We start from the raw sequence: 24960 nt of genomic DNA on the forward strand, positions 1-24960 counted from the left end.
GTGCTGATGGACCTGGGTGTTTCCGGATGGCCTGCGAGGCACGGCCCATGATCCCGATGCTGTGATTTATGAGGAGAGGCCTCTGTGCCCAGCTTCCTTGAAAACCTGCAGGGTTTTGGGGAGCTTGGCATGGACCTGGCCCAAAGGCCCCCTCGTGGTGGCTGCTGTTATTGCCTCGGGAGGGCAGAGGCCCTGGGAGGTCTCCAAGGGCACAGGTGAGCCTAGCTTCTTCCCTCACTGTGCGTTTCACCCTCTCCCAACCTCCCAAGTCCTGTGGGAAATCACAGGGCGGGGCGCTGGGGTGTAAATGTCTCCTGGAATCCCACAGTGCTGAGAAGTGGGGTCTGGCTGGGGTTAAAGGTCAGCCTCTACCCTAGCAGGAGCCAAGGGCAAGGTCCCAGCTCGTTCTTCTAAGTTTATGTCCCCACCCCTCCTACAGGGCGTGGCTCTCAGGAAGTGTCATGGTGGGGAGGAAGGCAGCTGGTGGTCATCTCTAAGACCAGGGTGGGCCAAGACCCCACATGGCCCTGGGCTGAGGCCTGCCGCACAGCCGTGGCTCCAGAGCTGGGAGCAGGCTACTCCCAGAGGCCGGCCTGCACGCCCCCAACGGACCTTTCAGAAAGCACCAAGCCCAGCCTGGCTGCTCTTGGCAGTATGCTGACAGCAGGTAGAGCTCACCAGAACCACTAACCGTGACCTTCCCCTCAAGTCAGAGACAAGGACAAATCCGCATGCCAGAGGACACACATTCCACGGCTCACAGCGCCCTTCGTGGCAGGATTGGTTTTTTTGAGACAGGGTCTCACACTGCTGCCCAGGCTGGAGTGCAGTGATCATAGCTCACCGCAGCCTCAGCCTCCGGGGCTGCTGGGTCTACAGGCATGCAACACCATGTCCAGCTAATTTTTGTATTCCTTTTAGAAATGGGGTCTCACTATGTTGCTCAGGCTGGTCTCAAACTTCTGGGCTCATGTTACCCTTCTGCTTCGGCCTCCCCAATAGCTAGGGCTATAGGCACACACCACCATGCCCAGCTAATTTTTTTTTTTTTTTTTGAGATGGGGTCAGGCTGAAGTACAGTTGTGTGATCTTGATTCACTGCAACCTCTGCCTCCTGGGTTGAAGTGATTCTCCTGCCTCAGCCTCCTGAGTAGCTGGGACTACAGGTGTGTGTTACCATGCCCGGTTAATTTTTTGTATTTTTAGTAGAGATGGGGTCATGTTGGTCAAGCTGGTCTGAAACTCCTGATCTCAAATGATCTGCCTGCCTTGGCCTCCCAAAGTGCTGGAATTACAGGCTTCAGCAACCCTGCCTGGCCTCAGCTAGTTTTTTTTTTTTAGAGATGGGGGTCTCACCATGTTGCCCAGGCTGGTCTCCGTCAGCCTCCCAAAGTGCAGGGAGCACTGGAATGAGCCACTGTGACCCGCCACTTTTGGGTTTTCTGTGAAAGCGATGGGGCGAGGTGACTGAAGAGGTACAGGTGAGAAAGGACAGAGAAGGCAGGAAGAGAGGATGGAGCAGCGCCGGGCAGGGCTGCGGTTCACTTACTGGGGACCGGCCTCAACACGTCGGGGATGAGAATCTCCACCAGCGCCTGGTAGAGGATGTGGTCGCAGCTCCGCATCCACCTGAGGATGGGGTCGCACTGACACAGGGAGACGAGCTTGTCCTTGGGCAGGACGGCACCCTCGGGGTCTTCGTCACTGTGGAGGGTGCAGGGGGCAGGTGAGCTGTGGCCTGGCCCGGGTGGGCTCACTCAGCCGCAGGAGTGACAAGAGAGCCAGGCTGTGGGACTTGCGCCCAACAGTGGGGCTAGGGTTTTGCTCCCCATCCCTGAGCCCCTACGGGTCCCCTCCCTCCGTGTTGCTCCCTGCGCCTCTGGTCTCCCCCGGGGCCCACGCTGTCCCTCCCCTGCTGGTGGCCGTGCTGTGCCTCACTGCAGCTACGGGTTGGGGTCACTTCTACATGGCTGCATCGCGGTCACCTCTAAAATCCTTCCTGTTCTTGAAAAGGGGCAAATGGCAATGTGAATTTCAAGTCAATTCTACGAAGTCTAAAAATTACAGGGACAGAAGCAGAGGGGTCTGAGCCCTGATTCTCGGAGAGCTGACGCATTAGTTTGTGGGTTACCTGTGGGCGTCAGCAGGGGGTTAAGTCTGGGGGGGCTGTGAACCCAGCCAGGGCGTGGCAGTCACCTGGCAGGCAGAGAGGTGGGGTCTTCGCTGGAGGAGGCCTTTGAGTTCCAGAAGGAGAGCCACAGCTTCTCAATGTAGTGGAACTGGAGGTTCATCACTACATCTACAGTTGCCTAGGAATGAAGGAATCGGTGAGACAGATGGGGCCGCGCACCCATCATCTGCACTCAGCACACGCCAAGTACGCAGCTGTGATGCGGCTGCAGTGGGGTGCCCTGCAATCCCGAGGGGGGCCACAGAGAGGAGAGGAGCAGGTGGTGGACATGGATGGGAGGGGCTGCTGCTCCAGGGAGGACGCTTGTGGGTGGGCTCGGGGCTGGGGCTCCGTCTCCTCAGCATCACCTGGGGACATGGGGGACACCTGGCCTGAGCACTGGCGGTGCCTGGGAGGGACCCGTAGGAGCTGCCTGCCTGGGCCTGGGGCGGTCACCTCGCAGTGCCGTCTGTACACCAGCTGTAGGGCCTTGACATCGTGCAGGGTGATGCCCTCCTGCAGCAGGACGCTGCCCAGGTCGGGCGCTGGGAACTCGGGGAAGACATGGGAGACATCTGGGGGAGGAACATGGGAACATCAGAAACAGGGCTCTTAGGAAGCGCGGACAACTAGAAGGCCACGTGGTAGATCAGGGAGGGGCCCAGAAACAGATGCTCTGCCCCACCCCATGCAGTCACGGATTTTTTTTTGAGATGGAGTCTCAGTCTGTTGCCCAAACTGGAGTACAGAGGCACAATCCTGGCTCAGCGTAACATCCGCCTCCCAGGTTCAAGCAATTCTCCTGCCCCAGCCTCCTGAGTAGTTGGGATCACAGGCGTGCGTCACCACGCCCAGCTAATTTTGTATTTTTGTGTGTTTGTGAGAGACAGGGTTTCACCACGTTGGCCAAGTTGGTCTCAAACTCCTGACCTCAAGTGATGTGCCCACCGCGGCTTCCCAGAGTGCTGGAATTACAGGCTGAGCCACTGCGCCCGGCACAGTCAGGGAATTCGTAAGTATCAGTTTTCTCAGGTAGAAAATGGAGAGGATATTGTCACCTCCCAGGAGCATTAAATATGCAGACACAGAGGATGCCCTGAGCCCAGGCCCTGGTACACAGCAGGTACCCACAGAGCCAGCTCAGGGCAGCACATCTGGGAAAGAAGGCCAGCCACGAGTCTCCGCAGTGACCTCCTGGAGACAGGCCTGACCCCACCTCAATCTCCGCAGGAGAGTCAACCCAGGAGGGTTCTGTTTGGGCTCAAAAAAGATCATAAACTAGGTGGGGGCCTCTGAGTGGGCTCAGAAAAGATCATAAACTAGGTGGGGGCCTCTGAGTGGGCTCAAAAAAGATCATAAACTAGGTGGGGGCCTCTGAGTGGGCTCAGAAAAGATCATAAACTAGGTGGGGGCCTCTGAGTGGGCTCAAAAAAGATCATAAACTAGGTGGGGGCCTCTGAGTGGGCTCAGAAAAGATCATAAACTAGATGGGGGCCTCTGAGTGGGCTCAAAAAAGATCATAAACTAGGTGGGGGCCTCTGAGTGGGCTCAAAAAAGATCATAAACTAGGTGGGGGCCTCTGAGTGGGCTCAGAAAAGATCATAAACTAGATGGGGGCCTCTGAGTGGGCTCAAAAAAGATCATAAACTAGGTGGGGGCCTCTGAGTGGGCTCAAAAAAGATCATAAACTAGGTGGGGGCCTCTGAGTGGGCTCAAAAAAGATCATAAACTAGGTGGGGGCCTCTGAGTGGGCTCAAAAAAGATCATAAACTAGGTGGGGGCCTCTGAGTGGGCTCAGAAAAGATCATAAACTAGGTGGGGGCCTCTGAGTGGGCTCAGAAAAGATCATAAACTAGATGGGGGCCTCTGAGTGGGCTCAAAAAAGATCATAAACTAGGTGGGGGCCTCTGAGTGGGCTCAAAAAAGATCATAAACTAGGTGGGGGCCTCTGAGTGGGCTCAGAAAAGATCATAAACTAGATGGGGGCCTCTGAGTGGGCTCAAAAAAGATCATAAACTAGGTGGGGGCCTCTGAGTGGGCTCAAAAAAGATCATAAACTAGGTGGGGGCCTCTGAGTGGGCTCAAAAAAGATCATAAACTAGGTGGGGGCCTCTGAGTGGGCTCAAAAAAGATCATAAACTAGATGGGGGCCTCTGAGTGGGCTCAAAAAAGATCATAAACTAGGTGGGGGCCTCTGAGTGTGCTCAAAGCCCACTTGAATCATGATACTGACACCAACAGGCCTTCCTGTGTTCCGCGCCCCCCAGGCCGCCCCCTGGTGGCAGGCTCTGAGTTAGGGCCTTCCCGGGGCAGAGATGGCGCCACCACTAGGCCAGCTGGGGAGGAACGCTGTCCCCTGAGCAGCCCCGAGGGAGGGGCTCATGTTGGTGAACCAGGAGCACCCCAAAAGCTCCAGGCAAAAAGGAAGAAAGCCCAGATGGCAGGCAAATCCTCTGGCAGGCAAATCCTCGTGTAACCTGAGTGGATAATATCTAGTGTTCTTTTTTTTTTCTTTGTCTCACTCTGTCGCCCAGGTTGAAGAGTAGTGGCACGATCATGGCTCACTGCACCCTCAAACTTCTGGGCTCAAGCAATCCTCTTGCCTCAGCCTCCTGAATAGGTGGGACCACAGGGGCTTGCCACTATGCCTGGCTCATTTAAAATTTTTTTTTTTTTAAGTATGTTGCCAGGCTCATCTTGAACTTCCCCGCTCAAGCCATCCTCCACCCTGGCCTCCCAAAGCACTGGGATCACGGGCATGAGCCACCGTGCCTGTCCTCTCTGTTTCCTTCTGATGGTCATTTTACTTTATTTTTTCATTTTTCTGATAGTCGCTTTATGTATTAATTATTTTGGCATGTGCTGGTTATTCTAAAGCCTTAGGGATTTCAGAAATAAGGTTTATCTAGAACTTTCTATTTGACCAGAATGGTGTCTCAAAAGGAAACTGTCAGAAGCATCTGTTTAGATGCCACCGGCTCTGCTGGTGCTGAATGCCAGGAGTGTAGGAGCAGATGGCAGCCCCACCCCCGGGGCCTGTGCGGCCTCTCACCTATGTACTGCTGGTGGTGCTGGCTCTGTGCGGCCATGGTCTGTTCCGGAGTGCTGTGCAGGCCACTGTGGGAGCCGCTGTCCCCAAGGCTGTCTGTCTTCTGAGCTGGCCGGTACCTGGGACGGAGGACACACATGGCACCATGAGGGCCAGCAGCCCTGCAGGGGGTGGGCCCACAGAGTGGGTGCTGGGCAGGATTCGGTCGGGCATGTGTGTGTGTGTGTATGATGTTTACAAGTTGCGGTCAAATACACACAACACGAAAGTGACCATCAGAGCCGTTTTTAGCGCACAGCTCAGAAGCGTTAAGCACATTCATGTGGCTGTGCCACCGTCACCATCATCATCTCCAGAACTTGCTCATCTTCCCACACTCACACTCTGTCTCCATGACATACTCACTCCCTATCCCTGTCCCCACCCCCTGGCACCCCCCATCCGACTTCCTGTCTCTGTGAATTGGGGGACTCTAGGGACCTCCTAGGAGTGGGATCACGCAGGAATTGTCCTTGTGCGCCTGGCTTCTCTCACTGAGCTTAATGTCCTCCAGGTCCACCAAGGTGTAGCCTGTGTTGGAATTTCCTCCTTTTTAAGGCTGAATAATGTTCCATCACATGGATGAAGCACAATTTGTTAACGGACACTTGAGAAAATAGACAGATGTATTCACCCTGTAACACTTCTCTCTTAGAAAAAAAGGGAAATTCTTTGCATGAATCACAAACATCTTATTGTTGGTTCAATCTCAGAAGTTCTGAGACTTTCGCAGAGGAAGGCTTTGCAGATGACTGGCTCCTCAGAGCCCAGAGTGTGGTGTGGTGGAGGCAGGAGGGAGCTGGCCTGAGCCGAAGCATCTCCAGGGGGCACCCCTAATCAAACACAAAGTGGGGCCAAGCCTGGGGGGAGGAGGGAGACCATGGCGGTGAGCTGTGTGTAAACCAGCCAGCTCAGGGAAGGCCGTGCGCATCGCACAGACACAGGCGTTTGCAGGGGTCCAAAGTGAACAACAGCAGCAATGTCTGCAGACAATGAGGTACAGAAGGAACGTTCTGAAAACTCTCTCCTGGGACCTCCAACTCCTGGGAGTGGCTGTGTGGTCAGGAGTCACTGGAATGGGTTTTTGAGCCACACACCTTCATGGGTGGCTCTGTGCAGAGGGCCCGGTGCCAGGAGTGAAGGTGCCACATGAGGCTATGGGGATGCAGCCCCTGCCATCAGGGTGGGCACTCGTGGGGGTGGGTGGCTGGAGGTGCTCTAGGAGGCAGTGAAATTCGAATGGGTCCTAAACCAGGGGCCAGCAAACTATGGCCTGAGGGCCACTTCTGTTGCTTGTTTTTATAAATAAAGTTTTATTGGCACATAGCCACACCCATCATTTTCGTGCTGTTTGTGGCTGCTTTCAGGATGCAGCTGAATTGAACACAGGGACTGTCCAGCCTGCAAGGTTAAGATATTTGCTCTCTGGCTCTTTACAGGGAAGGTTTGCTGATCCCTGCCTTAGAAGATGAGAAGTTTGTGATGGAGAAGAGGATATTCGAGAAAATGATCAGGGCTTTCAGCCGCTGGGTCCAAAGGTCAGGAAGTTGCAACTTGAGTACACCTGCTACTTTCTCCTGGCCTCTTGGGTCATTCACAGTGTTCTCTTTTTTTTTTTTTTTTTTTTTTTGAGACAGAGTTTTGCTCTTGTGACCCAGGCTGGAGTGCAATGGCGCGATCTCGGCTCACTACAACCTCCGCCTCCTGGGTTCAGGCAATTCTCCTGCCTCAGCCTCCCGAGTAGCTGGGACTACAGGCACGCGCCACCACGCCCAGCTAATTTTTGTATTTTTAGTAGAGACAGGGTTTCACCATGTTGACCAGGATGGTCTCGATCTCTTGACCTCGTGATCCACCCGCCTCAGCCTCCCAAAGTGCTGGGATTACAGCTGTGAGCCACCGCGCCCGGCCTTTGGATCATTCGCAGTGTTCTCTTTCTCTTTGCTTCCTAAGCTTTAAAAATTAAAGGTCTGTGATTCCAACTGTATGGCACTGGGTAAGGAGGAATGGTATGGGGATGGTACAAGGGCTAGTGGTTGGGACAGACTAACCAAAAAAAAGGGAAAGCTGAACGTGGAGGATTTTTAAAGCTGTGAAAGGGCTCTGTGTGACACTGTGAGGGGGGACACATGTCATTATACATTTGTCCAAACTGTACAATGTACAACACCAAGAGTGAGTCCTGGTGGTGACTGTGGACTCTGGGAGATGGTGATAGCTCCGTGGAGGGTCATCAGTCCTAACCCACGCACCGCTCTGTGGGGGAGGCTGATGGCGGGAGAGGCTGTGGGGAGCAGAGCCAGGGGAGAAGAGGAACTCTCTGTATCTTCTACTCAATTTTGCTGTGAACCTGGAACAGCTCTAAAAAATAACGTCTGCTACAAAGCTCAAAAGCTCTGGAAACGGTGAGCTAGAGGAGGTTTCGTCCCAGCTGTCCGTGTCTCCTGCTGGACTCACCTCATTCTCAGCAGAGGGGAATACCTTGGCTTTTCCAGGATGCTGGAGACTGGAGAGTTATTATGAGTTCGTTTCATGTTGGAGGAACACCTCCATGCTCCAAGGGAAAGCCAGCCCCGCCCCCAGCCCCCACCCCGCCCGGGCGCCCACCTGGGCTTCTGGTGCATGGGCTGCTGCCGCATGGCCATGTACTGCGTGTCCTCCTGCAGCCGGTTCAGCGGGGAGTCTGGCTTCAGACGAATCCCGTAGTAATGGTACTTGGAGTTGCCCCTGGAAACCAAACATCCCAGGGTCAGCTCCCTTTGCAGATGTCCTGAACAATGAGATGGGTGGGGACTCTTTTTCTTTCTTTTTTTCTTTTTTTGAGACAGAATCTCATTCTGTCATCGAGGCTGGAGTGCAGTGGTGCGATCTCAGCTCACTGCAATCTCTGCCTCCTGGGTTTAAGAGATTGTCCTGCCTCAGCCTCCTGAGCAGCTGGGATTACAGGCATGGACCATAATGCTTAGCTAATTTTTGTATTTTTAGTGAAGACGGGGTTTCGTCATGTCGGGCAGGCTGGTCTTACTTGAACTCCTGGGCTCCAGTGATTCTCCTGCCTTGGCCTCCCAAAGTGCTGGGATAACAGGCGTGAGCCACCGTACTCGGCCTCCTTTTTTTTTTAGAAGCAGGGTCTCGCTCTGTCACCCAGGCCTGGAGTGGAGTGGCGCAATCACCGCTCACTGTAGCCTGGACCTCCTGGGCTCAGGTGATCCTCGCGCCTCAGCCTCCCGGTAGCTGGGACTGCTGGCATGTGCCGACACACTCGGCTGGGACGCTCTCTTCCTTGCCCTTTCCCTTAGGCCTCTCTGGTTCAGCATTTCCTGAACCGCGTGAGAAATGTGATGGAGGAATTCTGCACATAATGCCCTGTCATGCAGAGCCCCTCTCATAGGATAATTAAGGCTCGGACAAGTCCTGTGCTGGGAACACCAGGGCAGCTTTGCGGCGCTCCAGTGGCTCAGTCTCTATGATGATTATTACCACCTCTTCCCCATCCCTTTCAATCATCTAGTAACACATTTTGGAGAAAAGCACAGTTTGGGAACCATTACATGAGCTTGCTGCAGGAGAATGATGAGCAGAGCGCTTTAGACAATTTGGTTCAGAAAACAGCTTGCAGAGACCTTTCAGGAAAGAAGCAATAATCCACAGACATGGCTGTGCAGACACCCAGCTCACAGGATGCCATTTCTCCAGAGCTGGCAACAGGGATATGCAGGAGGCACCTGGCTCCTTTCTGTTTAGTTCTTCTTCTTTTATTAAAAAAATTTTTTTGAGACGGAGTCTCACTCTGTTGCCCAGGCTGGAGTATGGTGGTGCCATCTCGGCTCACTGCAACCTCCTACTCCTGGGTTCAAGAAATTTCCCTGCCTTAGCCTCCCCAAGTAGCTGGGATTATAGGCGCATAGCACCATCCCCAGCTAATTTTTTTGTATTTTTAGTAGAGGTCAGTTTTCACCATGTTGGCCAGACTGGTCTCAAACTCCTGACCTCGGGATCCACCCACCTAGGGCTCCCAAAGCGCTGGGATTACAGGCCTGAGCCACCGCGCCTGGCCTCTTTTCCCTGTTCAATTTTATTGCAATAGCAGACAGCCTGGGCCCTTTCTAGATGAGGTCCATGTTTAGCCAGGTGCTTAGAGGGAAAACAGGGCAGGGAGTGGGGGGCGGGTGGGGGGAGAATCAGCCTTAATCCTCAAGCCAGCATCTGGGATACTCTGCAGGGGCAACCCCTCTGAGAGCAGGGGCTGTGTCCCTAGAGACCAGGCTTTCCGGTCACTTCCACTTCTTTCTCTCCTCTATGTGTCTATGATCCCTAAGGCCATTCTCTGCAAAGGGTTACAAAGTGTCAGAGAACAAGGGACTGTGGTCCTTGTGGACCCACCACCATGCTGTTTACAGACAGCCAGGACACCGGCTCTGAGAGAGAGCGTGAGTTAGCCCTAACCCCACAAAGGCAGATTTGGGTTGGAGACGCTGCTGCGTTTTTCTGTTAGAGGAGTTTGCTTTATTGTCTGTCATAAGTCTATGGCCTGTGATGCCCTGGGGCTGCCATAGACCAAGGGAAGGCGGGGTGGATCCAGGGCACGGTGGCTCACACCTGTAATCACAGAACCTGGGGAGGCTGAGACAGGCAGACCACTCGAGGCCAAGAGTTTGAGACCAGCCAAGGCCACCAAGAATTTGAGACAGTCGAAACTCCATCTCTCCAAAGATAGGGAAATTAGCCAGATGTGGTGTCAGGCGCCTGTAATCCCAGCTACTTGGGAGGCTGAGGCAAGAGAATTGCTCGAACCTGGGAGGCGGAAGCTGCAGTGAGCGGAGATGGCGCCGCTGTGCTCAGCCTGGGTGACAGAGAGACTCTGCCTCCAACAACATCAACACCAGCAAACACCAAGAAATGGTAAATCCAGCTCTGCTCCTACACCAGGGGCTACTTTTCGTATGACACAAGGTCTTGCTGTCTTGCCCAGGCTGCACTACAGTGGCGCAACCACGGCTAACTGCAGCCTTATCCTCCCGGGCTCAAGCGATCCTCCCCCTCAGCTTCCCGAAGAGGTGAAATTACAGGTATGCGAATAGGTGTGCACCACTGTCCCTGGCCAATTTTTAGTTTTTTTATTTCCTCCGTGCTCAGGAGATAGAATTTTCAGTTTTTTTGTAGAGATGAGGTCTTGCTGTATTGCCCATCTCAAGCGGTCCTCTTGCCTCAGCCTCCCAAACTGTTGGGATTTCAGGTGTGCACCACCAAAGAGGCTGCTTAAAAAAAAAAAAAAAAAAGTATGGCCAGCTCTGGAGGCCGAGGCAGGAGAATCACTTGAACCTGGGAGGCCCAGGTTGCAGTGAGCCGACATCGCGCTACTGCACTCCAGCCTGGGCAACAAAAAGCGAAACTCCGTCTCAAACGAAGCAAAACAAAACAAAAACCTGTATTGTTTGGGAAATTTCAAAAAGAGAGAGAAAACCAGAGGGACCTCCATATCCCTTCGCCGGCTTCTAAAGCCAACACCTTGGGCTACACCTGGCCACAGCCAAGGCTGCCACCAACTGACAGGAAGTGCAGCACTCAGAGGCGGCTGTGAGTCTGGCCACCTGGACAAGAGGAGGAAGCCTCACATTTTCCAGAAAGCTCCGTTTCTCAGGAAGGGAAAAGGAAGGACAGGTGGGCTGGGGGCTGTCTACCCACCTGGTGCCCAGCCGCCGCGTTCTCAGCCCCATAAACACGGAACGGATCAGTTTCCCGAAGGAGGCGGCGTTCACGGGGTCTAGCTTGTGCTCCTGGCAGTGCCGAAGGTAGTGGTTGTAAAGGGAACTTCTGGGGAGGCTCACGCCTTCCGCAGTTTCGTAATTATCCAACAGCCACTGGAGCTGCGCAAAGAAAGACACGCCTGTGTGTCAGAATCCTGAGGGACGCCAACATGCAACACAGACTCATTAAGAGATTGACTTGCTTTCCCTGTATTACCAAATGGGGTGAGGAGATCCATCTGAGGAAGTCATCTTTTCTCTTTTTCTTTCTTTTTTTTTTTTTTTTTGAGACGGAGTTTTGCTCTTGTTACCCAGGCTGGAGTGCAATGGCGCGATCTCAGCTCACCGCAACCTCCGCCTCCTGGGTTCAGGCAATTCTCCTGCCTCAGCCTCCTGAGTAGCTGGGATTACAGGCACGCACCACCATACCCAGCTAATTTTTTGTATTTTTAGTAGAGACGGGGTTTCACCACGTTGACCAGGATGGTCTCGATCTCTTGACCTCGTGATCCACCCGCCTCGGCCTCCCAAACTGCTGGGATTAGAGGCTTGAGCCACTGTGCCCAGCCTTCTCTTTTTCTTTTTGAGAAGGAGTCTTGCTCTGTCACCCAGGCTGGAGTGCAGTGGTGCCATCTTGGCTCACTGCAGCTTCTGCCTCCTGGGTTCAAGTGATTCTCCTGCCTCAGCCTCCCAGAGTGCTGGGATTACAGGCGTGCGCCACCACACCCGGCTAATTTTTGTATTTTTAGTAGAGACGTGGTTTCACCATGTTTCCCAGGCTGGTTTCAAACTCCTGACGTCAGGTGAACCACCTGCCTCAGCCTCCCAGAGTGCTGGGATTACAGGCATGAGCCGCCACGCCCGGCAGGCTCAGTTTATAAAAATCTGGGTGTGCGCAAGAACTATTAGGTGCTGTCTTCAGCCACTTAAACGCCCACACACCACCACACAGGGTTTCAGTACCAAAGAGCTCCTCAACGTACGGGAGTGGAGAGAAATTCTGATGCTAAACAGGAAGGCTGAAGAAGACTCGGGCCCCACAGCCCCGTGTTCTGCAGTCAGCAGTGAGCTAACATGCACTGAGATCCCTTACTGAGGGAGGTACAGATGGGAATTTAACAAAACACACAAATGCTTATATGCAAGGTTTTGTGTCTAAGTCAAAAGGCAGGATGTAGCTGCTTGGGAGGCTGAGGTGGGAGGATTGCTTGAGCCCAGGAAGTTGAGGCTGCCATGAGCTAAAACAGTGAGCCACTGTACTCCAGCCTGGGCGCCCGAGCAAGACTCTGTCTCTTTCAAAAAACAAAACAAAACAACAAAAAGATGGGTTAAATGAGTCTACAGCCAAGGACTATGCCCCGAGAGGTCAACACCCAGTGAGAAGGGCAAGAACTGTCCACATGAAGAGCTCAGCCCCCACACGGGGCATGGACACAAAGGTGGCCCGTCCACCGCGTGATGCCTGAGCCGAGTGCCTTAAAGGCTGCGACTTCATTCTGGTTTCCACGTCTCCCTCTCTGATCACCTGTCCCTCTGATCCAGAGAGGTCTACTATGTGAATACGAAAGTCTTTAACTGATGCCTGTGATTTGGAGAAAGACAGGAATTACACGCACGGAAGCAAGGCCCAAGTCCAGATCCCAAGACAAGAGCGTCGGGGGAAACCAGCTGCCCCTGCCTGGTCCACTCTGTATGAGGCTGTCGGCTGCTGTGTCTAGGCTGAGCTTCCAGAGCTCTGAAGGGCTCCCGCTGCCGGGGCGCTCCAGAGCGAGCAGTGCTGGGTCCTCAGCCCTCCCCCACCAGCCATGCTGCCCCTTGCACCACCCTCTGCCTGAGAAGCCCTTGTCCCTGTGCCCTGCACATCCCACAAGACACAAAGGAGGAAATATCTGTTCACCCCCCGAAGCGTACCTACGGCACCACACACCGTCACGTCTGCCTGTGTCTGCCCCACCCACACTCAGCATTGCAAGCTCGGGAGAAAGTAAGCCATCATCTCCTCTTTATGATTTATTTTTTTTTTTTTTGAGACAGAGTCTCACTCTGCCGCCCAGCCTGGAGTGAAGTGGTGTGATCTCGGCTCACTGCAACCTCTGCACCCTGGGTTCGAACAATTCTGCCTCAGCCTCCCGAGTAGCTGAGACTACCTATAGGTGTGCGCCACCACGCCCGGCTTATATTTTGCTTAGAGATGGGATTTCACCATGTTGGCCTCAAACTCCTGACCTCAGGTGATTTACCTGCCTTGGACTCCCAAAGTGCTGGGATTAGAGGTGTGAGCCACCGTGCCTGGCCTTCGTCTCCTTTTTATGAAATAGTGCTATGGGGTGGTTCTGACGAGCCCTGCACCAGCGACCAGTGCCTCAGGATCCCTCTTATCTCATCTAAGCCCCACCCACTCCAGTCTGTCCTGGCCCCTCCAGCCCTAACAGGGGCTGACCCAGGGCTACACTGGAGTGAGGACCTGCCCTGGTTGACAAACTGGCCAAAGGTTCAGGTGAAGCGGTACGTGGGGCCTGAGCGCAGAGGTCTCTTAAACCAAATTGCAAGTGAGATGCAGTGCTGGGTTCCTATTTAGAAACGGGGAGGCTAAGTCGTGGGCTGGAGTTCAGGGTAGAGAGTGGGGCCAGATGTGTCCCTCTGGCACCAAAGAGCTGAGGACAAGACCTCCGGGGGGGGGGTGGGAAGAGTCACCCAGCAGGGGCACTGCCCTCGCAGGTGCTGGGACGAAGCGCTGGGATTACAGGCACATCACCAAGGCCTAGGTCTTGGAGTGCAGGTCTAGTCTCGTGTGCTGCCTCTGGGGCAAACCAGGAGGGCTTCAGGCCTCCCGACACAAGCTCTCCTCCAGCTCGGCTCCTGCAGGCAAGTCCCGTGGCCAAACATCCCCCCCTACCAAGGGAACGGGAGTGGCTCCCGCTGTGATCCCTGCACTTTGACTCCGGTTCCCTGGCAGCCCTGGAATTACTTGACCAGCCTATCACCTGCTCCGCAGCACCAGGGGACCCTCACCCTCTTGCTACCACGAGGTCTGCCCTCTGCCGCCCGCAGGGGCCTGTGTGAAGCGCATCGTCTGCCCCTGGTCATGAGTGCAGGTGATCAATGAGCAGTTGTCAATTTCATCCGTCCAGAGTCGGGTGCCATGCGCTCGGCTGTGCCCATAACCACAGGGAGGGACCCTCTTGTTCTCTGAATAAGAGAGTTAGAACAAAGGACCATGAGAAGGGCCCCGGAGTGGAGACTTCACCTCTTCCTCATTTGCCTCTCTGGGAAAAGGACATCAGATTTTTTACTTTCCATCAAGCCATTCACACCTTTCATCTTCCAGCCTTCCGGACTGGACTTTTCTGATCCAATGGAGGCAGTTACTCTTTTCTCCTCCAAGGTCTGGCTCCGACAGAGTGCTTGGACCCTTAAGAGCTCCAGAGTGTTCCCTGTATTTAATGCTATGAACCACAACCTTGATGTTGAAGTGTGTGTGTACATAAATATATATATAGATATAGAGAGAGACAGGGTCTCGCCCTGTCACCCCAGGCTGAAGCGCAGTGTTACAGTCATGGCTCACTGCAGCCTCCAACTCCCCGGCTCAAGCCATCCTCCCGCCTCAGCTTCCCAAAGTGCTGGGATGACAGGCGAAAGCTGGAGTGGGCCCTGAAGCTTTTCTCACAGCGCCTTCACCATCCAGATTTGTCACGTGTGCTGGTTGATATATTGCCTGTCTCCCTCGGAGTGCTTGCTCCCTGAGGGTGGAGATGGAGCCAAGTTTACCCATGTGGGCATCTGCAGGATGCTGGAGATGTCTCAAGCCTAGCAGCAGAGAAAGACTGTCCGAGGAGGTAGGTGGGGAGCAACAGAGGGCGTCTAGGTGAAGAAGACAGAGGCTTTCCTTGGTCATTCTGTGGCTGGGGGCACAGGTGCCACTTCTTAGATTGTCCCATGGGCAGCAGGAGCCAGGACCAGTGGATCCACATCTCAAGGAGCCAAACGATGTCATGGGTTTTCAGGCTAAAAGTGTGAGGCCAGATTTCATGGGCGGTAAGCTGGAAGGAGTCCTTCGAGGTTGGAGTCTAAGACTCCATCCGCAGCAGGACACACTGGCTCACACATACAAAGAAAGCTTTGGAGCAGATCATCCTTCTGCTGTTTACCCCTGACCCCCCCCCACCCCGTGCTATTTAAACTAAGAGTAGAATCCTTTGGTTGGGTGATTATGTTGACACTGACACTAAAAGGATGCTTGGTTTTCTTGACAAGTCCTTCCTGCTAAACATAAAACACGGAGAAGACAGACTTGGCTGGAACAGTCCGGTCCACTTCCTCCCGCTTCTGCATGGATGAACTTCCAGGAGGGGAGATGGGTTAGAGCTGAGGTGTGATGGGCTTGCAGACTTTGTTGAAGGTCCACGCTCACCAGCAGGCTGGATGTAGTCACCTTTCCGGTTTGGGCATACTCTGCAGTCCGCTTTGTCTGCTGATATTTGTGCTATTTCTGTGTCAGTATCAAACATGAATAAGCAGAACACTTTCCAAGGAAACGTACATGTGTATCCCCGTTTGTTGCCATCTGTCGGGACAGCACACTTCTTGATGAGATGAATCAAATCCTTCCTTTTAAGGAAAAAAAAAATCCCAAAATGCCGACGCCTCCCCCTCCCCCTCCCCCCACTACCAACGGCTGGTGGTTCTGGGCTCTTTGCAGGCAGAGCCCCCACGGACAGATGTCCTCACCTGCAGGTGGGAAAGCGGGGATCGTGCCCACCTACCCAGCCCCCTTCCTCTTATAAGATACTTGTTTCCAGGACTGGGGGCAAATTTGCCTGACACTGGCTCCTCCTGGTAGTGAGTTGGAGTCTTGCCAGGCCATACACAGCAGCTTGGGCAGCTCTTCCAAGTGCCCCTGTGTGCTCTGTGTTGACATATTCTGGCTTGGAACACCCACCTTTTCATCCACACCCCAAATATTTATGAGAACTGGCACTGTGCCAGGCCCTGTTCCGACCCCTGAGCTTGGGATTCAGCAGCGAGTAAAAGACAAAAACCCTGCCCCCTGTAAGCGCCCGTTCCTGTCTGGCAGAGACCCACAATAAATAAGTAAAATGAACCGAATGAGAGCTGCTTCTGAGTCCTGTGAGAGAAATTAACCTGGGAAAGGGGACGGGGCGCTGCCACTGATGGACTGGTGGGAGGGCTGCAATCTCATCGAGGTGGGGTGGGGGTGTCAGGCAGGGCTCACTGAGAAAGTGCCCAGTGTGTGAAGACTTGAAGGAGGTGAGGGGGAGCCTGGGGGAAGAGAGCTTCAGGCTGAGGGCTCCACAGTGCAAAGGCCCTGGGGCAGGTCTGAGCCTGGCGCACTGGAGGAACAGCGAGGAGGCCTGTGTGGCTGGAGCAGAGTAAGGAGTGGGAGAGAGCAGGTTGTGCAGTGCCTTGTGGGCCATTTTGACAACACTGGCTTCTACTTGGAGGGCCAAGGGGAGCCCTGGAGGCTTCTGAGCAGAGCAGTGCAGCCATCTGACCTGAGTTTTAGCAGGACCGCTCTGGCAGCTGCTGTGAGGAGGAGGCTGGGTAAGGGTGCGTGCCGAGGGCTGGCTAGGAGGTGGCCGAGAGAATCCACGGGAACAGTGGTGGCTGGGGAAGTAGTCGAGGTGGAGGAGGTGGGGGTGCTATCTGGTTCTGGATCCTTCTTGAAGTGAGGTTGAAGAGTGGGGGGGGCCTGGAAGGGGTGACGGTGAGGGGGGGCCTGGGAGGGGTGAAGGTGAGGGGGGCCTGGGAGGGGCGAAGGTGAGGGGCGGGCCTGGGAGGGGCGAAGGTGAGGGGCGGGCCTGGGAGGGGCGAAAGTGAGGGGCGGGCCTGGGAGGGGCGAAAGTGAGGGGCGGGCCTGGGAGGGGTGAAGGGGAGGGATGGGCCTGGGAGGGGCGAAGGTGAGGGGCGGGCCTGGGAGGGGTGAAGGTGAGGGGGGCCTGGGAGGGGCGAAGGGGAGGCGCAGGGGGTGTTGGGGGTGGAGGTGAGTACTGAGCTAAGACGCTAATTCAAGTGGGGCAGAGACACTGAGGGAAAACAGCGTGGCCGGGACTGCGGCTGCAGGAGCAGCTTCTGGACAGTCCCCTTCTGAGCAGCTGCTGGCTGCTCAGCAACCCCTCCGCGGCCTGCAGGATGGCACGGCCATAGCGCCAGGCACACAGGTCACCAGCTGAAGGCTAGATGGCCTTTGACAATTTGTGCTTCTTGATTTCAAAACAAAAAGTCCCATAACCCACACACAACTCTTCTAAACGCGGCTCTCTCCTGCACGTGTGCAAGCGAGGAGTTTATTTTAGTAGACAGCGCCACCTCATGGCGATGGAGACACGGTGACCCTCCTGCGGGGTCTGGGTCGGCTGGTAGCCTGAGGGCAGCCTGGTGCCCCCCCTGGGGCTGAGGACACCTCTTCTGCTCAAGGCGGCAGCCTGCCACACCCTGTCAGGCGAAGACATGTTTCACCCCCAGCCCCAGCTCCGTCCCCTTCCCTCTGGAAGGGCTAATCCCATTTTCACGCCACCATATTCTGCCCTTCCCCAGTTTGGACACTGCTAGGGGCCTCCCCCTCCCTTCGGGTTTCCACGCCAGGCTGACCATCAGCCGGCTGGCACATTCTTCCAACGTGCAGACCCCCGGGCCCTGCAGACCCTCCGGAGGGGAAGCCTGGGAAGCTCCTGTTGACCGGCTGGGTCCGCACAGTGCTGTTCATTTCACCAGGCTCCCAGCACCTGAATACCCCTTCCCTCCTGAGACAGCGCGCAGAGGGAACCCGCCCTGTGGAACACGTGGCCAGCTCCACTCAGAGACCTCTGTGACCTCTGTGGGTGGGCTCCCAACATTTTCTACCTTCTGCCCTCAAATGCTAAGCTCCCTGGAGTGACCTTTTTCTCCTTTTTTACTCCCTATGTTCGGCACTGACCTGGCCAGAACCCTGCACACGGTAGGTGGTTGGGTGACGTCACCAGTTGGCAGCAGGAAAGAGGCGCACAGGCCCTGCTGCTGGGGGACCCTGCCTGGGGATCTCTGAGAAGAGAAGTCTGGGAGGACACTGGGAAAATGGGTCCCCAGGGCCCAGCTGCCCCACACTCCTGGCTTATCTGCTGCAGGTTTGGGCTGGCAAGGGAGGTGGGACTGTGGCTGTGCCTCCGCCTGACCCGCAGAACGCTGCTGCCCACCACTAGCTCAACCTCAGCCACAGGCAGCCCCAGGGAAAATCGCCGAGTGTGCACTGCCAGGCAGAGGGCACGCTGCCCTGTCCATCAGCAGATCACGTCCTTTAACTCCTCTCTCCCTCTCTGGCTCTCACATTTGCCAAAACAAGATCTAGGTTTATTCTACGCATGTGTGGTGAACTGTTTAGAAAGATCTTATTTCCACCTCCTTTGCTTTGAGTCACCAAGCCCCGAACCTTACTGATCACAGCTCAGGACGGAAGGAAACAACTCAACAGCATCATCAGTGAGAACAAGAAACAGGAGATTTTACCTGCTGGAAAAGTCGGCTCGGAAATGTGAATCTGCAGGGAAGCAACCCAAGAAAGTCTGCCTTTCGGATGAAGTATTAGAAAGCAGGAAGGATCCCGGCAGCCAGAGGCAAGCGGCTCATGCATTTTCCCATAGACATTTTTTGTTTGTTTGTTTGAGATGAAGTCTCTTTCTGTTGCCCAGGCTGGAGTGCAATGCCACGATCTCGGCTCACTGCAGCTTCCGCCTCCTGGGTTCAAGCAATTCCCCTGCCTCAGCCTCCCAAGTAGCTCGGACTACAGGTACCCACCACCATGCCTAGCTAATTTTTGTACTTTTGGTAGAGACGGGGTTTTGCCATGTTGGTCAGGTCAGGTCTTGAACTCCTGACCTCAAGTGGTCTAGCCGCCTTGGCCTCCCCAAGTGCTGGGATTACAGGCATGAGCTGCCATGCCTGGCTCATTTTCCTATAGACATTTTAACTCTCCTGTGGATACGCTGCCTACTCGGGCTCTGTGGCCCCATCCTGCCTGCATCACGTGGCCCTCTCGTCCGGGGCAGATACCCTGGGCCCACATGGGTTTGCTTTAAGGCTGAAGACAGCCCGATCCTTGCTGAAGGGGGATTATCATTCTGCACACTTCCCTGTGTATGTGCTCGGAGTTTAAATCTTGGGGTTGGGGATATCCTCTTTCCGGGAACGTGCAGAAGATTTCTTCTCCCTGGAATCGTCTACAGGGAGACACCATCCAGCAGTGACAGGTGGCAGGATGACCACGTCCTGCCCAGCCTGGAGACGGGTGGGCACCGAGCAGGGGCCTGGTGGGGTGTTTCATTTTGTTTTGTCTTTTTTGCTTCAAGACAATCAGCGGAAGGAGATATTTCTGCTATTTCTCGTAGTGACCAGCTCCCGAGGCAGAGGGCAGAGGCCTCGGCAGGGGCTGCCTTGAGCAGGTGACCCCTGTGCCTAACCCATAAATCCAGGTTTCTGGACCTGCCCCACATCGCCTTCCACCCCCAGAACCACTCACTGCCTTTTGAGTAACGGCTCAGGTTAAACCTGGGCCAGCACAGAGTCACGATGGAGTCACTCAGGATTGGGGTCCACTCAATGGGAACTTCTTCCTCTGTGATGTCTGAATTCTCAAGGGAATGTCACATCCCAATTTAAGTGCCAGAGAGCAACTCCTAGGAGCACATTCTGACTACAATGGCCTGTCCTAGTTTTAAAATGGCAAACAATTTCCAGCTATGTGCAAAGCCGAATCGAGAACGTCTGGGGAGAAGAGAAAGCGACGAGTATGAGGAGGCCAGGGTTTTCCTTCTCTACTGTCCCTGGAAACAAAGGCAGAGCTGGCCACCTCCTCCAGTCCCCCCTGCTGTGGAGCTGTGCAGAGCTGAGATGCCCACAATCTCCTGTCATGGGGCCTGTGATCACGGTCTTCTCCCAAGAGACAAGGGGAGGAGAAAAATCTTACGTGCTAAAGTCTATGCGAATTACCTGCTTGATGCTTTTCTCAAATTACCGTTTCTTTCCAAGAGAGGACTCCAGAAAAATGAGCTAAGAATCTATGGCATTCTTGACCCTGTGTCGTTTTCTCTCTTTGTTGCTGTTGCTGATTTTCGTACTGTTTTATTTTTCATATATAACTGTACTGCTTATCGCCTGCCAGGTATTGTTGAAAGCATTTGGCATATGTTAAATAATTTGCCCCCTATGACAACCCCAGGAGGTAGGTGTTGTTAGAAACTACCTTTTACAAATAAAGAATCTGGTGATTTCTCCTTATTGTTGAAGGGTGTTTTTGCTGGATGTAGAATTCTAGATTGCCTTCCCTCCCAACCACCTTTCACAAATGACACTTTAAAGGTGTCATTTTATTGCCTTTGGTTTATTTTATTTTATCGAGATGGAGTCTCAACCTGTCACCCAGGTGGGAGTGCAGTGGCATGATCTCAGCTCACTGCAACCTCTGCCTCCAGGGTTCAAGTGATTCTCCTGCCTCAGCCTCCCGAGTAACTGGGATTACAGGCGCCCGCCACCACGCCCAGCTAATTTGTATGTTTTTAGTAGAGATGGGGTTTCATCATGCTGACCAGGCTGGTCTCGATCTCCTGAACTCAGGTGATCCACCCATCTCAGCCTCCCAAAGTGCTGGGATTACAGGCATGAGCCACCATGCCCGGCTGCCTTCGTTTGCTTTAAAAATGTCTATGGAGGTTATAAGCAGAGCAGGGACAGGTCACCAGGTCAGACACACACTTACATGGCTGTTGAGTAAACCGCTTTTGTGTGATGTGAGTCCTTCGCTTTTTTGGAGGTTTTCAATCGCCATTTCAAGCTAAAGAAAATGTGTGCAGAAACAAAACAAAACAAAATGGAAAAAAAAAAAGGAAATCAGATGGTTAGCATCAGCCAAGGTTTGTTCTCATTAATATCCAAATAATGATTTGAGCTCCTACAAAATAAAAATGAGGCTCCACACAGGCAGGGCGGTGGGGGTGAGTTCAACTGCGCATTAAGGCTGCGGCAGGGAGTGTTGCTTTGCACACGCAGATAAGCCCAGGAGCCCGTCCGACACAAGCAGCAGAAGTCGTGTTATAAAAACCTGCAGCTGAATTTGCACCTGGCAAATGCGTGTGCGCATCTTAACATTAATATGCAGCTGCTGCATTCATTCCAGTGTCAACTGGGCCAGCATAATAAACACCTGCTCCTCTCCCCATGCCACACTGATGGGGAACCGGGAGAACGAAAGCAAGGACAGACGGCAGCCTTCACTCCCCAGCAAGCCTGTCCCATCGCAAAGCCCAGGGTCTCCCCGCTGCTGGATGTTTTGGGAAAATACCAATGAGACCAAAGACTCAGACCCTGCCGTCAGGAGGCCATAGGATCCAGGGCCACTGGACGCTGTCTGGCGAGTGTTTATCTAGTGGGACCTGTGCGAAGAGGGTGTTTGGAAAAGAGAAAAGAGTTTTGGAAGAAAGAGTTGGGGAGCTAACAGCAGAACTTCCTGAAGGATGAGGGTTTTTAAGTTGGATCCTGTAGGGCGGTGGGTGGCAGCTCCATGCGAAAATGGAGACACCCAGATGTGTGTGGCCGCCAAGGCATTCACACACACTTAGCTCATCCTAGACTCGCACCCGGAAAGTCGTGATGTAAAATCTGCTGCTGCTGCCCACCCTGACGACCAGAGAACTGAGACGGAAGCAAAGGAACCTGAAGTATGCACTTCCTTTCCTGAAACACCCAGGGAGGACAAAGACTTCAGGACCCTTCCTCAAAGAGCAGGTTGAGTGCGTATTTCAGAGAGCAGCGCGTGGAGCTGAGTTCAAGAATGACAGGGTAACTACTTCACTCATGGCCTCCAACCACTGTCCGTCTGCCTTCTCTCATTAGCTACCCTTGCTTCTAGTCAAGAAGGATGGCAGGGTCACCTTTAAGAACTACAGAAGGTTGGCCAGGTGCAGTGGCTCACACTTGTAATCCCAGCACTTTGGGAGCCCGAGGCGGGTGGAACATGAGGTCAGGAGTTCAAGAGCAGCCTGGCCAATATGGTGAAACCCCGTCTCTACTAAAAATACTAAAACTAGCTGGGTGCAGTGGCACGTGCCTGTAGTCCCAGCTGCTCAGGAGGTTGAAGCAGGAGAATCGCTTGAACCTGGGAGGCGGAGGCTGCAGTGAGCCGAGATTGTGCCACTGCACTCCAGTGTGGGTGCCAGAGGAAGAAGAAGAAGAAGAAGAAGAAGAAGAAAGAAGAAAGAAGAAAGAAGAAAGAAGAAATAAGTGCAGAGAGTGGAGGACCAGGGGAAAGGGGAAAAGTAGGATGGTGAGACCTACCCCACCCATCAGCCTCAGGGCACAGGCGATGAGAAGGCCATCACCACCTCTATGATAGAAAAAACAAACTTACCACCCCCAAGTTTTGGGGCCATTCTGATCTGCAGCTTGGGCAGGTGAGTACTGCCTTGTGGCACCTTCCCTGGAGGACACCGTTTACCTATGGGTGCCCCGAGAGCAGAGTGCACGACCTCTGAAGTCTGCCCTAATCTCAGGGGCGTTGTCTACTGCCCAGCAGACTGGGAAGGAGAAGAAAACACTGTCTCCCCAGCAGAGTGGGTCTCAATTGTGGTCTGTTAAAAAATACACTATTAAAAAATTTTGAGATTTCCCCGCCCCCACCCCTGAAAAAGAGCTTTATTTTTTTTTTCTTTTCTTGAGACAGAGTCTTGCTCTGTCATCCAGGCTGGAGTGCACTGATGTGATCTCGGCTCACTGCCACCTCTGCCTCCCAGACTCAAGTGATTCTTGGGCCTCAGCTTCCTGAGTAGCTAGGATTACAGGCGTGCGCCACCACACCCAGCTAACTTTTGTCTTTCTTAGCAGAGATGGGGTTTCTCTATGTTGGCCAAGCTGGTCTTGAACTCCTGTCCTCAAGTGACCCACCCGCCTCGGCCTCCCAAAGTTTTGGGATTATAGGCATGAGCTACCACAGCCTGCCTGCTTTTGTTTTTAAAAGTTAAATCTATTATTTCCCTTATTAGCATCAAAATAAAAAATTTTAAAAACAACGTATTAATTCATAAAAAAAATAGAAACCCATTATAGGTTAACACTTAAAGAATAGGTACACTTTCCCAATTTAAAATACAACAACCCAAAACGAGAAGAGTGGAATGATTCCACATCTTTAAACAGACAGAAGAGAGCTCTATATACCTGCTTCTGTATCTCCATCTATTATTGTATACCGTTTTAGTTGTACAATGAGAAAACGTGCCTCACACAGCTCTACAGCTGGCAAATGAGCACTGTTTTAATAGCCTTTTCAGATCACTGTGGATATTTTTACTTGATACCATAGCAACACTTGACACCTGGTAATTTCTTAAAGGTTAGCTGCGATGTGGAATCTGAGATCCTATCAATGAGCTTTTCATGCTCAGTTACATTAACATCCATTACTCTCGAGCTGACATCCATGAAAATCGCGGAGTAAGGAACTCCAAAATCCATCCCTTCACAAAAGCAGTAAAAAAAATGGGCAAAAACTGTCAGAATTGACTTTCTCAGAACTCTGGAAATGAATTAAAAGATTATGGCAAACAGGTGAACCCGTAATCAAAAAAAAAAAAAAAAAAAAAAAAAAAAAAGATGAAACTTGGCATTTAAGGAAATCTCCATCGAATCACTAGTTGACCACTAAGCTAGCCAGATAGAGATTTCGGCCTGGCACGGTGGCTCACACCTGTAATCCCAGCACTTCAGGAGGCTGAGGAGGGTGGATAACTTGAGGCCAGGAGTTCAAGGCCTGCTTGGCTAATATGGTGAAACCCTGTCTCTACTAGAAATACAAAGAAAAAAAATTAGGTGGGTGTGGTGGCACATGCCTGTAATCCCAGCTGCTGGGGAGGCTGGGGCAGGAGGATCACTTGAACCCAGGAAGGGGAGGTTGCAGTGAGCCAAGATCACACCACTGCACTTCAGCCTGGGCAACAGAGTGAGACTGTCCAAAAAAAAAAAAAATGCAGATTTTACAGAATTAGTCCAGAAAGGTCCTGAAAAACAAACAACCAACGACACCTGTAAGCAGCAACGGCGGACGCCGGGGGAACAGAAGAACCCGTATCCAGAGTCACCGGCGGACCCTGGGGGAACAGAAGAACCCGTATCCAGAGTCACCGGCGGACGCCGGGGGAACAGAAGAACCCGTATCCAGAGTCACCGGCGGACCCTGGGGGAACAGAAGAACCCGTATCCAGAGTCACCGGCGGACCCTGGGGGAACAGAAGAACCCGTATCCAGAGTCACCGGCGGACGCCGGGGGAACAGAAGAACCCGTATCCAGAGTCACCGGCGGACGCCGGGGGAACAGAAGAACCCGTATCCAGAGTCACCGGCGGACCCTGGGGGAACAGAAGAACCCGTATCCAGAGTCACCGGCGGACGCCGGGGGAACAGAAGAACCCGTATCCAGAGTCACCGGCGGACCCTGGGGGAACAGAAGAACCCGTATCCAGAGTCACCGGCGGACGCCGGGGGAACAGAAGAACCCGTATCCAGAGTCACCGGCGGACCCTGGGGGAACAGAAGAACCCGTATCCAGAGTCACCGGCGGACCCTGGGGGAACAGAAGAACCCGTATCCAGAGTCACCGGCGGACGCTGGGGGAACAGAAGAACCCATATCCAGAGTCACCGGCGGACGCTGGGGGGAACAGAAGAACCCGTACCCAGAGTCACCGGCGGACGCCGGGGGAACAGAAGAACCCGTACCCAGAGTCACAGGCGGACGCCGGGGGAACAGAAGAACCCGTATGCAGAGTCACCGGCGGACCCTGGGGGAACAGAAGAACCCGTATCCAGAGTCACCGCGTTATACTAGTCGCGATATCCAGTTCTCCACAATTACGAGGCATGCAAGAACGTATGGTCCAGATGTAAAAATAAATGAACAGGCCCATCCCTGAGAAA

At 53.6% G+C, this 24960-nt stretch overlaps 1 protein-coding gene across 33 annotated transcripts in view; it reads right to left on the minus strand.

Annotated features, from left to right (window-relative positions):
* Positions 1–24960, minus strand: part of RFX2 (regulatory factor X2) — a 208254-nt gene that overhangs the window by 12968 nt on the left and 170326 nt on the right. For 27 of the 33 annotated variants that reach the window (XR_013531020.1, XM_054249415.2, XM_035286199.3 and 24 more), the window contains 7 exons: positions 20754–20828; positions 10944–11125; positions 7866–7985; positions 5223–5338; positions 2627–2745; positions 2197–2309; positions 1550–1704 (listed from right to left, as the gene is read on the minus strand). Coding sequence is in view for 32 of the 33 variants with exons in the window: in XM_054249415.2 (XP_054105390.2) it covers positions 1550–1704; positions 2197–2309; positions 2627–2745; positions 5223–5338; positions 7866–7985; positions 10944–11125; positions 20754–20828 (880 nt within the window). In the remaining variant the exon portion in view is untranslated. The remainder of the gene's footprint in view (positions 1–1549; positions 1705–2196; positions 2310–2626; positions 2746–5222; positions 5339–7865; positions 7986–10943; positions 11126–20753; positions 20829–24960) is intronic. The other 6 variants (XM_035286212.3, XM_035286201.3, XM_078360304.1 and 3 more) reach the window with 1 other exon arrangement.

This window comes from Callithrix jacchus, chromosome 22 (genome assembly GCF_049354715.1).
Source record: "Callithrix jacchus isolate 240 chromosome 22, calJac240_pri, whole genome shotgun sequence".
Taxonomy (NCBI): Eukaryota; Metazoa; Chordata; class Mammalia; order Primates; family Cebidae; genus Callithrix; species Callithrix jacchus.